General features: G+C 39.5%; 1 protein-coding gene across 13 annotated transcripts in view; it reads left to right on the forward strand.

Annotated features, from left to right (window-relative positions):
- DOCK9 (dedicator of cytokinesis 9) overlaps window positions 1–12126 on the forward strand; it is a 133938-nt gene that overhangs the window by 47156 nt on the left and 74656 nt on the right. For all 13 annotated transcript variants that reach the window (XR_010302391.1, XM_064143839.1, XM_064143842.1 and 10 more), the window contains exons 6-9: window positions 4225–4320; window positions 4973–5107; window positions 9512–9686; window positions 10974–11041. Coding sequence is in view for 12 of the 13 variants with exons in the window: in XM_064143839.1 (XP_063999909.1) it covers window positions 4225–4320; window positions 4973–5107; window positions 9512–9686; window positions 10974–11041 (474 nt within the window). In the remaining variant the exon portion in view is untranslated. The remainder of the gene's footprint in view (window positions 1–4224; window positions 4321–4972; window positions 5108–9511; window positions 9687–10973; window positions 11042–12126) is intronic.

The following is a 12126-nucleotide window of genomic DNA, read 5'->3' on the forward strand; positions in this document are numbered from 1 at the left end:
TCAATGTATTTGTATGCCAAAAAGCTTATTTACAAATCTTAGTTTCAAAGCTGTTTGTTTTTTCTCTTGCCACAGTTTTGCTTGCATGCTTGGGGCTTTTTTGTTTGCTTGCATGCTTGGGGCTTTTTTGTTTGCTTGCATGCTTGGGGCTTTTTTGTTTGCTTGCATGTTTGGGGTTGCATTTTTTAAGTTGACTGTCCTCAGTTGAGCTGGGACAGAAGGTATTTTACTCCAAAGGAATGAAATAAAAATACTTACGCAGAATTGGAGGTTAAATAGGAATATTATTTACAAAAGTACAAAAGGTGTCAAGGCACAAATGATATGTATATGCTTGGAATCAGCCTTGGCCCAGCTCTTCAGCTGTTGGAAGGTAGGAGAGCCCTGCAGAGGGACCTGGACAGGCTGGATAGGTGGGCAGAGGCCAATGGGATGAGATTTAACAAGGCCAAGTGCAGGTTTCTGCACTTCGGCCACAACAACCCCAAGCAGCACTACAGGCTGGGGACAGAGTGGTAGGAGAGCAGCCAGGAAGAAAGGGACCTGGGGGTACTGGTAGATAGTAGCTGAAGATGAGGCAGCAGTGTGCCCAGGTGGCCAAGAGAGCCAATGGCATCCTGGCCTGCATCAGGAACAGTGTGGCCAGTAGGACAAGGGAGGTTATTCTTCCCCTGTACTCAGCACTGGTCAGGCCACACCTTGAGTGCTGTGTCCAGTTCTGGGCCCCTCAATTCAAGAGAGATGTTGAGGTGCTGGAACGTGTCCAGAGAAGGGCAGCAAGGCTGGTGAGGGGCCTGGAACACAAACCCTATGAGGAGAGGCTGAGGGAGCTGGGGGTGTTTAGCCTGGAGAAGAGGAGGCTCAGAGGGGAGCTCATTGCTGTCTACAACTACCTGAAGGGAGGCTGTAGCCAGGTGGGGGGTGGCCTCTTCTCCCAGGCAACCAGCAACAGAACAAGGGGACACAGTCTCAAGTTGTGCCGGGGGAGGTCTAGGCTGGATGTTAGGAGGAAGTTCTTCACAGAGAGAGTGATTGGCATTGGAATGGGCTGCCCAGAGAGGTGGTGGAGGCACCGTCCCTGGAGGTGTTCAAGAAAGGCCTGGCTGAGGCACTTAGTGCCATGGTCTAGTTGATTGGATAGGGCTGGGTGCTAGGTTGGAGTGGATGATCTTGGAGGTCTCTTCCAACCTGGTTGATTCTATGACCCCAAACTAGACCTCATCTAGGTCTCAACCAGCCAAGCCTCCTCCACCATGCTAGGCCCCAGGGGGCCCACCTTGGTTGTCACTGCCCCCCACCTCAGTGTAGGCCCAGAGTAGGGCTCAGCTACACGGTAAAGAACTATCTTGCCAGCCAGGCCTCACTAGCACACCAAAACAACAGCAGCAGCCATGCAGTCAGAGCACAGAGGCAAGAAAGACAGATAGGACTGGAAGGTCTGCCCCTTATATAGGGAGCTGCAGGATGTTGGGTTGAACAACAAATTACAGTATCTTGTGTCCTCTATCTGGGAGTGACTCTCAGCCCCCTTGGGTTTATCTAGTCCTCTGGAGGAATTTCTGTCTGTGGTAGGACAATGAGTCCTAAACCTATGGCATTGATTTCTTAAGAGACTGATGGAAAACAAAAAGCTGCAAATGATTAAAAAATTGGAGCAAAACCAGTAAAAGATTAATTTAATTTTGCATTTTTACAGAGGAGAGAATTACCTTTCCTAAACTGACTTCAGGCTTTCAGCCCATCAGGCTAATGCTTGTAAATGGAATTTTTTTTAATCAGCCTGGGGCACAAGATCAAGATAAGGCATTGTTGGTGAAACAGTTGCTGTTGAAATAAATTTGGAGCCAAGTTTGTGGGAAAGATCATTTAAAAAAAAAAAGAGAGTGAAGCACAGTGTGCAGCAATAGTAATAGAAGTGAGAATTTGGAAACAGGAGGTCTGTTTTCAGTGTAGAAGTCATGTGTTAATGATTGAGTTCTGAGTTCCTTTGTATTAACAGGCGGTGGGCTGGAAAGATTCAGTAGCATTTTTGGCTCTATAAGCAGGAATTCTGCCTGATAGAAAGGAAAGGTGTAGCTAAGGAAGACAAAATGACAGCTTTATTGTTAGAAAACATCATGCAGTTGAACGCAGTTGGGAAACAGTGCACCTCAGAGATGTTTTGATGGCAAAAAGGGTCTTAATAGAAGTAAATTTTAAGTTCTGTTAAGAGAAGTAATCAAAGAATTCTTATATCCCATCATCCTATGTACAGTTTCTGAAATTACAGGAAAGCACTGATTGTTTAATGCCAAGTTTTGATAATTCATCTACTCATCATCTTATATTTGTAAAGCAGTTTTGAACCATCCTTTCCTTGGGAATAACTCCCACCAGTAAAGGGTGAGGAATCATGCAGGGTTAAGGACACAGCTTTTGAAGTTTATCTCTGTCTTGCGTGCTGCCCAATAAAAATGATTATCATAGTATCACCAAGGTTGGAAGAGACCTCATAGATCAGCAAGTCCAACCCTTTACCACGGAGCTCAAGGCTAGACCATGGCACCAAGTGCCACGTCCAATCCTGCCTTGAACAGCCCCAGGGACCGCGACTCCACCACCTCCCCGGGCAGCCCATTCCAGTGTCCAATGACTCTCTCAGTGAAGAACTTTCTCCTCACCTCAAGCCTAAAATTCCCCTGGCCTAGCTTGGTAACAGAAAAAGAGTAGGGGCTAATAACTGAAAATATGAAACAAGTAGACTATATTGCTTTGGCACTGAGCCTCATTGGGGCATATGAACATCTACTGAGTGCTTCTGGTCTGTGGTTTGGGGGCGTTACATCACCTGCTCTGATAGTTGGTAATGATACCATCCTTACTGGGCCTAATCTCCATAGTACCAGGCTGAGTAGGATTTTTGAAGAACAGATTGATGCATCTTTTGCCCTCTGTTTGCAGTGTTTTGAAGTTCAGTGTGCAGATGCATATGAATATGCAAGCTAAACTGAGTAAGCTGTAAATAAGTGAAATGATAACATTTTACAGAGTGTTTCTTTAGTTCCAGAAACTAACTAATATTACTAAAATTTTTGGTTTTAATTTTCAGTTATTGAACTAATGACTCTGTTCCCTGTATATAATCACTTTTTGTTGTATATTCTCTTAATAGCTTTGAAAAAGAGCTAGAAAAGTAATTGAGGCATTTGAAGAAGTTTTGTGGGTTTGTTTTCAACTGGATACTCAGCTAAATTTGAGTATTGGGATAATAAATTATTAGAAGTGATTATTCTTCAGATGACTGAAAATCTTCATAATCATATCATTCTTAATTACTTTGTTGTTTCAAAATGGGTTATGTTAGCTGGAAACTGTGGCAGACTCAGCTTGGTACTGCTGTAAAAGATTACTTGAATGCAGCTCTTTAATATTTATTTTGCAGCAATTATAAATCTATCATTTGGACCATTTTTTGTAGTAGAATACTGCTTTTGGCAGTTGTTACTGTCCTGTGGGTTGTGGTGTAGTTACTAACAACTAGCAGATGGAAGTAGAATACAGGCAGTGGGTGTAACGTGTGATACATGCATGGGATCTTCTGTTTAAGAACTTGCCATTACTGCCAAATTTGGCCTTGTTCTCTTCAGAGAGCTTTGATTCAGATCTGTAAAAGGGCAGATCCAATTCAAGAATTTAAGACTTCAGTTTTTTGTAAGTTCTTCCATGTGTGATGTCTTTGAAATAATACAGATAAAGCAAAATGGTTTGAGAGATCTTGATTGAAGTTCTGGATGAGCATGAGTTTACATACTCTTTTTGGTAATAGAAATTGGTAAAAATTCTTGCACTACAAGATTAGACTATATGAAAAAGCTTACCAAGTAGATGTAATGACATGTTTCCCTCTTCCCCTGTTTCAGTGGGATTTATCTTAAATAATAGCTGTCTAGAAGTTGTGTCATCCTGCTGGCCATAGAGAAGGTCTATACAAGTGGCCATGTTACCTATCAACACCTAAATGAAGTAAATCTTATTTCTGATCTTTAAATAACATAACCATAATTTAAAATCTATGTAGTTTCAGCAGGGACCCATTGTATGTTGTGAACTTATATCGGTACATTATGAACATAGCTATTTCATTCTTTAAAAAGTAGCTTCTGAAATTCACGTTAAATACAACATTTTCAGACTGCTATACGAAACTGTCCTTCCCACCCCCCATCTTCCTCTCCTCATCTCCAGGATGCAGCATCTCTTGGGTCTCAGAAGGGCGGAATAACAAAACAAGGATGGCTGTACAAAGGCAACATGAATAGTGCCATCAGTGTGACAATGAGGGTGAGTTTAAAAATGTCTTGCCTGTGGTAAAAGCTGAACACCTAATTTAAATATCACTGTGCCTTTTGAGGAGTAAGTTTGTATGTGGCTTGCTGCTATAAAAAAACAATGCAAGATCAAAGAAGGAAGCTTGTATGTAATTTATAGCTGTGAAATCTTCATTTCCTCCTATCTTACTTATATCAGAAAAAAAGAAATCCAGTATGTGGGAGAAATTCAGTACTTTAATTTTCTTAACTGGATCCTGGTGTGTTACTAATAGAAGAGGGCTGAGGAGTTTTTTTGTTTTCTTTTCGGGTTTGTTGGGATATTTTTGATACAAGTTTGTTTCTTCTGTGTTTAGAAATGTTATTTTTACAGTTATCACAATAAATATCCATTATGTACAATATTATGGACTCAGCTATAAGTACATTAGAATGGATCAAAATAATGTACAATCTTGCTGCAGGTGTTAAAGTTAAATTGATTTTATTTGTTTTTAAAGTAATGATTTGTGGTTTATTTGCAGAGGATACTGATTAGGTTAAGTATAAATAAAAGCTTTGCTTCTGTAAAACTACTGTATAAATAGCCCTTGTGGGTTTTGTAATAGGAAGCTCTTTAACACAAATGTTGTAATTATTTTTCTCACCTCGTTTCTTTTCACTAGTCATTTAAAAGAAGATTTTTTCACTTAATCCAACTTGGTGATGGATCCTACAATCTCAATTTTTACAAAGATGAAAAAATATCAAAAGAGCCCAAAGGATCAATATTTCTAGATTCATGCATGGGAGTGGTTCAGGTAATTATGATTTTTCTGTTTGTTCTTCAGTTAATTATGTATTTGAGAGCAAATAGATGCTTTTTTTAAAGTACAGGTGACTTCTGTCAAATGTAGATAAAATATTTGTTATGCAGAGGAACGATTAAACACAATGTTTCTTGCCAAGAAGTGAATAAGATTTTAAAAGGCAGGAGGCTAAATTTTAAAATCCATTCTATTACAAATACAGATTGCTAGTTGATGTCAAGTACATACCAAAAATATCATACAATTTTAAGAAACACACACACACCCCAACCTTAAATTGTAGTAATGACAGCACAAAATTAAAACTAATTTCAGTTTTTGTGCTGAAATGAACTGTGCAATGTTTTGCATAACTTCTTGTGTGGGATTTTTGTTGTGGGAATTGTATTAAATTCAGTCACCCTTCCAGATGCTTTCATTTGACCTTTCTAATGTTACTTTTATGTCCTTTTCTTTTATTTCAGAAAGTTAAGGGCTTTGGTAAAATGTTTGTTGGTGTCAAGTGCCAAAGAAAAGATTATTTTTTTTCCCCTTGTGATAGTGTTATGTATTTACAGTACAGCATGTAACTGTTTTTTTAGGCACAGCATACCTGGGAAGAACTCATTCTGTTAACTTGGACAGAAATAGTTTTTAAAAAAAAACTTCAATAATGTGTATTTTTATAGTATAAACTGATTTATAGTATAAACTAGTTTTCATCAGAGAGAAAAAACAGCTTTATAGAGGGTTACTTTTTTCCAGATATTGTAATAATGGATTTGGATACAAATTTAATAGAAAGTTTGCATGAAAAGTTGCTCATTTTAAGTTCTAGGTACAGGTTTAAACACTTTTTTTTTTTTTTTTACCTTAGGGATACAATTTTAGCTAACTCCTTGGAAATTACTTTGATACATATTTTTAAAGCAAAGTATCAAACAAAAAGTGGTTCCAAAACACAGTTATAGTCTTTGTCTTGCACTTCAGATGTATCTTTCCTTCTGCTCTTCAGCTTCCTCTACTTTGGCACTTTTCTCTCTCTCTCTCTCTCTCCCCTACTATAAATTCTCCCATCACCTGGACTGTTTCTGGCCCTTTTTGTTTCTCACTTTGTTGGTGGCTTGATTTTGATTCTCAGGCCTGTGGTTCTGTACAGAATGTAGGCACTGCAGCATTAGTTTACATCATCAGAAGGAATGGAGATTTTCCCGAGTTACAAACAAGAGGCAGGCACTGCTGCAAAGGGAAGTGCTAAGTCCTGCAGCTGGGGAGAACAACCCCAAACACCAGTTTGTGCTGGACAGGCCACACAGATGGAAAGCAGTTGTCAGGAAATGACCTCCAGGTCCTGGTGGACACTAAGTTGAACCTGAACCGGCATTATGTTCTTACTGCAAAGGCCAATAGTGTCCTGAGCTTTATTAGGGTGAGCATTGCCAGTAGGTTGAGGAAGGAGATTCTTCCCCTCTAAACTGCTGAATAGCACTGATGAGGCTTCACCTGAAGTTTAGTGTCCTGTTCTGGGCTCCCTAATAAAACAGTGACATAGACATACTGGAGTGGATCCAGTGAAGGGCTGTCAAGTTGATAAAGTAGTGGAGGGTGGAGCCTGTGTTCTGTGAGGAAAAGATGAGGTAATGGGAACAAAATGAAACACGAGGCTCTCTTTGAATAGCAGGAAACAGTCACTGTAAGGATGACCAAGAACTGGCACAGGTTACCAAACAAGGTGTAGAGTTACCATCCCTGAAGATACTCAAAAGCTGCATGAACATGGTACTAGGCCAGCTGGCTCTGAGTGACATTGCTGGAAAAAAGAGATTGGTAACCATTCTGTGGGATTTTTTTTAATCCCTTTTTTCCTAAATTTCACAGAATCACAGAACTTTAGAGGTTGGAAGGGACCTCCAGAGATGGAGTCCAACCTCCCTGTCAAGGCAGTCTGCTCAGGAGTGCATCCAGGCGGGTTTTGAAAGTCTCCAGAGAAGGAGGCTCCACAACCTCTCTGGGCAGTCTGTTCCAGTGCTCTGCCACCCTCACTATAAAGAAGTTTCTCCTCATGTTGAGGTGAAACCTTCTGTCTTCCAGTTTGTAGCCATTGCTCCTTGTCTCATTGCTACTGACCAGTGAAAAGAGATTGGCCCCAGCCACTTGACACCCACCGCTCAGATGTTTGTATACAGTGATGACATCTCCTTCCAGTCTTCTCCAGACGAAACAGCCCGAGGTTTCTCAGTCTCTCTTTGTAGGGGAGATGCTCAAGTCCCCCAGTCATCCTTATGGCTCTCTGATGGACTCTTTCCAGCAGTTCTTTGTCTTTCTTAAACCGGGGAGCCCAAAACTGGATACAGTATTCCAAGTGTATTGTCACCAGGGCAGAGCAGAGGGGGAGAAGAACCTCTCTGGACTTGCTGGCCACACTCTTCCTGATGCATCCCAGGATGGCTTTGACCGTTGGCCACAAGGGCACATTGCTGTCCCATGCAGAGCTTGCTGTCCACCACCACTCCAAGGTCTTTCTCCACAGAGCTGCTTTGGAGCAGGACAGCCCCCAGCCTGTACTGGTGCCTGTTACTCCTTCCCATATGCAGGACCCTGCACTCATCCTTAGTTGGTTTCATGTGTTGTGCCTTCACTCAGCTCTCTCCCCTCCAGATCTCATTGAACAGCAGCACAGCCTGTTGGCCACCCCAACCAATTTTGTATCATCAATGAACTTGCTGAGGGTACACTCAATGACCTCATCTAGGTCATTGGTAAAGATACTGAACAAAACTGGACCCATTACTGATCTCTGGGGAACACCACTAGCTACAGGCCTTCAACTTGACATGACTCTGTCATTGATGACAACTCTCTGAATTCTGTTGTGGAGGTAGTTTTCATTCCACTTCTCAGACCAGCTGTCTATGCCACATCTGAGCTTGTTTATGAGCATGTTGTTCCCTGCAGGTCTTCTGCCTCCCTTACTACTTCTTCTTCCTTTTTTTTTTTCAAGGGAATACTTTTTTTTCTTGAGCCTGGAGGAGGTAATGTTTGCTTGTTAACCAGTTCTCTTGGGCCCCATTTTCTTCTAAAGCCCTAGTCCACTGGATACTTCTAAGTAGAGTTTTGAAGAGAGCAAAGTTAGCCCTTTCAAAGTCCAAAGTTGAAATTTTACTAATCACCCCTCTTCTTTCTCTAATGATACTAAACTGTAACATGTTATGGCCAAGATTGTCCCCAGCCTTAACATCTACAACCAGTCCAAGCATCATGCTTCTCCTTGTTGGTTCCTTCATTAAATACTGTTACATGTTTTCTATGCCATCAGTTGGAGTAACCTGGAATTTCCTCAGACCCTGTCAGAAGCTTCTTACTTACTTTTTTATTACTGTTCCTCTATTCTATAGCAAGGAAGAATTTGGGCTAAGAGTGTTTAGTAAAACTGGACTTTAGATCTTTAGATCTTTAAATTTGTGTTTAGTTGGTTTGTGTCCAGGGCACTGTACTGTACATTACCATGAGTGTTCATCTTGGCATCTGGATGTTCAGAACTGCATGTAGAAAATTGAGGCAGGCTATGAATCAACCAACATCAGTCAGTGCTCACTTCTGTGAAGCCAAGAAGTCATTCAAGGGCTAGATTAAAGAGGTTTGGAAATAAACACTTTATTCACTTGAATTGTTAGCGACAGGTAAATAAATGAGATTTTTTTGAACTATGAAATCATAGAATCAACCAGGTTGGAAGAGACCTGCAAGGTCATCCAGTCCAACCCAGCCCTATCCAGTCAACTACACCATGACACTAGGTGCCTCATCCAGTCTTTTCTTGAACACCTCCAGGGATGGTGACTCCACCAGGCAGCCCATTCCAATGACAAATCTTATATGTAATGGCCCTGTTCCAGATGAGTGCTTATGTTGTGTTTTGTACTGTATTCTCTCTGGCTGATCTGATTTTATTAACTGTTTTACTGCTACTTTTTATTGGTGTTGTATTAGCATCTAGAAACCCATATGGGGAAAAAGTGATATCTACACAGTAGAAATTTCATTTCCATTTAATGTAAGAAGAAAGTGAATGATTGTAAGGATCCTAGCCACTGTGTAAATTATTCTCACTCAAATATTAATGTGATTTCATGCTTTGTTGAATCAGTAGATCTTAGCTTCACTTTTAGATAATATGAATCTGTGAGGACTTGATATTTGGAAATGGTATTTTTTTGTTTTTAAAAGATGAGACAAAATGGGCTGTTACCTTCCATAATACTTGTTGCAGTGGTACAAATAACTTTAAAAGGTCAAATATAAGAGCATAATATGTAACTGCAATGCACTCGTTCAAAATATCAAACTGAAATACATATAACTCTTTTCTGAGTAGACAGCATGTAAAGATGGTATAAAGGTCTTATTTTCTTACAGAACAATAAAGTCAGACGTTTTGCATTTGAGTTGAAGATGCAAGACAAGAGTAGTTACCTTTTAGCTGCAGATAGTGAACTTGAAATGGAAGAATGGATAACCACTCTAAACAAAATCCTTCAGCTTAACTTTGAGGCAGCAATGCAAGAGAAAAGAAATGGAGAGTCTCATGAAGGTAAGCAGAGTTTCTAGAAGTGGTAATACCATCATGTGACAAAGTCTGTGTACATCCATTTGGACAGAAGGTTTTACTGTGGCTATTTTGTTTTGTTTTCTTTGGTCATAAAAATTATAGGCATTTTCACTGAACTGCTGAGAGCTTTGACCTTTTGACATTAAAATAGCACCGATTTCTATTGATTCCAGTTGAGTTAATTCCAGAAGAGAATAATGAGCTTGATGGTAATGCTAGAAAAATAGAAGCCACAGTGAAAAATGAGGACTGAAGCAGTTTAAGGAAAAAAGAAAACATAGGAGGAACTCGTTGTAAATGTGTAAAATGCTGCTGAAAATGGAATAATCTGTTCTGTGGCCAGTGTAGGTAAAAGAGTAAGGAACTGTGGCTACAGAGAGAGGCTTAAATTTAGATGTGGCTCCACTGAATACAAATATTTCCGTTAAGTACTGAAATAGACTTCTTGTAGAATTTTTTTCTGTTGGAGCCCTTTAAGAATAGGTAAGGCAGTTCTGTATAAGGAATGTGACATAGATGTAACTGGTAGTTTGGGGACAAAAGGGTAATCTAGATGCCCTCTTGTGCATGTTTCATCTTGGGAGTGGATGGTTAGGACAGCTGGTAAGAGACCAAGTGTAGTGCATATCCTGAAGAACCTAAGGAGCATATAAAAGGTTGTTTTGCTTATAAATAACACAATGTGCCAAAAGAGGTCATTGACGTTTAAAATGAGGTATCACAGTCTTTGGTGAAGATTGCTGGAATGTAACATGATGTTTGCAGTGAAAACAAATCAGAAAAAGAAAAGCCTCTAGCTGACATTTTAGTCAGTGGTCCCCAATGAATTGAGAATTTTACATGCTCATAGCTAACTGAATGGTTGCTTTGTAAATCCAGTAACTTGTAGAGTAGAACTGTGAACCTAACAAACTTGAAATCAAGTTACAGTGCATAGTGAAAAGTCAAGTAAATTTGTGCTTTTAGTAGCTCTTTTCCCCATTTATTTCTTCCAATTATTATTAAAGTTATCTTCTAGGTAAGATTAGAAATAACTACTGCTTCACCGTTTGATGTGACTGGTTACATCCTCTAAGAAGTCATTGTATCAGAATGAAATTAAGTAGTACACAGTCTGTTTATGTTAATAATTGTACTTTTTGAGGAGATAAGCATTTAAAATAATTTGAAAATAGAGAAATCTAATAATTTTTGCTGTGGGGTTTTGTAAGTAGCCTGGGGGTTTTGTTTGTTTGGCTTTTTTCTTTTAATGTGGTTTTATAATTTCAGATGATGAACAAAGCAAACTGGAAAGCTCATCAAGTAGTTTTGATAACTACTATCCAGAAATTGTTAAGGTAATGTGTACTGTAAATGCTAACTCAGGATGCAAAGTGCTTAAACGTTAAGTTAGTCACATAAACTTTCAGTAAAGGTAAGGTATAGGTAAAGCTTCCAATCACTTTATGGTGCTTTGAAAGCTTAGAAGCTCTTCCGTGAATGGATGTGGTTATCAAGAACCTTCATTTTGAGCTTTTGGATGCAAATTATTTACTGTCCTCAGGTTCCTTACAGAAATCTTGACGTGTCATTTAAAAGCTTCGTTAGCTTATTTTGCATATTTTCTATTGTTTTATTGCATGCAGATAAGTTCTGTTCTGTTTATTTAAAAATCTAGTTTGTGCTAAAGTCGATTTTTCTAGTTAGAATGCTTAGGAGCTTAATAGCAGTGATGATATGAATGTATTTTAAGGTGCTTGTGTTTGTAACAAGCTGGCAAGTTCATGAGTACTTCCTGTGTTGCCTTAGTAACAGTGTCTTCCTCAGCCCATTTGCAGACTTTATTTCTATTAAATCAGTGCTTTGTGGTTGCAATAAGTTTTGAGAGTTCTCCAACAGAGACATTTTTGTCAGATCACCTAAGTACTGGAGCTGCTGATCTTTATTCTATTGAAGCTGGAAAATCCAAACTCCTTCCCATGAACTCTTTTCTTCTACGTGCTACAGCCTGCGGTCTTAAAACTTTTTTGCCCGACCATGCTCTGGGGTGTTGCCCTTTTCTGAGGATCTGTCTGACCTAGTAACTACTCCTGAAGGGAATACAGCTTTTAAACTGACACAGTAAAACGAATTCTATCCATTACAATAGCTAACCTACAAAAGATCCATTCAGAATGCATTAACAGGCTTTTAGCACCCAAACTGGTTGGCTGACTCAGTTCTTTTTGTTACTACTTTGTAATTAACTTAGCATATGTACACAAAAAGCTATGGTAATGTGACAGAGCTGTGATTAGTTTGAGTTGTGATGCATGTAATCTTCCTTGGAAGAGCTTTAAGCATCAAACAGCATTCTTAGATGAGGTATGAGAATTTTTCAGAAACAAATCTGAAATTAGATGCTCTTACCATACATAAGATTTTTCTCTCTATAGTCAGAGTC

The sequence above is a fragment of the Pogoniulus pusillus genome, chromosome 5, assembly GCF_015220805.1.
Source record: "Pogoniulus pusillus isolate bPogPus1 chromosome 5, bPogPus1.pri, whole genome shotgun sequence".
NCBI classification, from domain to species: Eukaryota; Metazoa; Chordata; class Aves; order Piciformes; family Lybiidae; genus Pogoniulus; species Pogoniulus pusillus.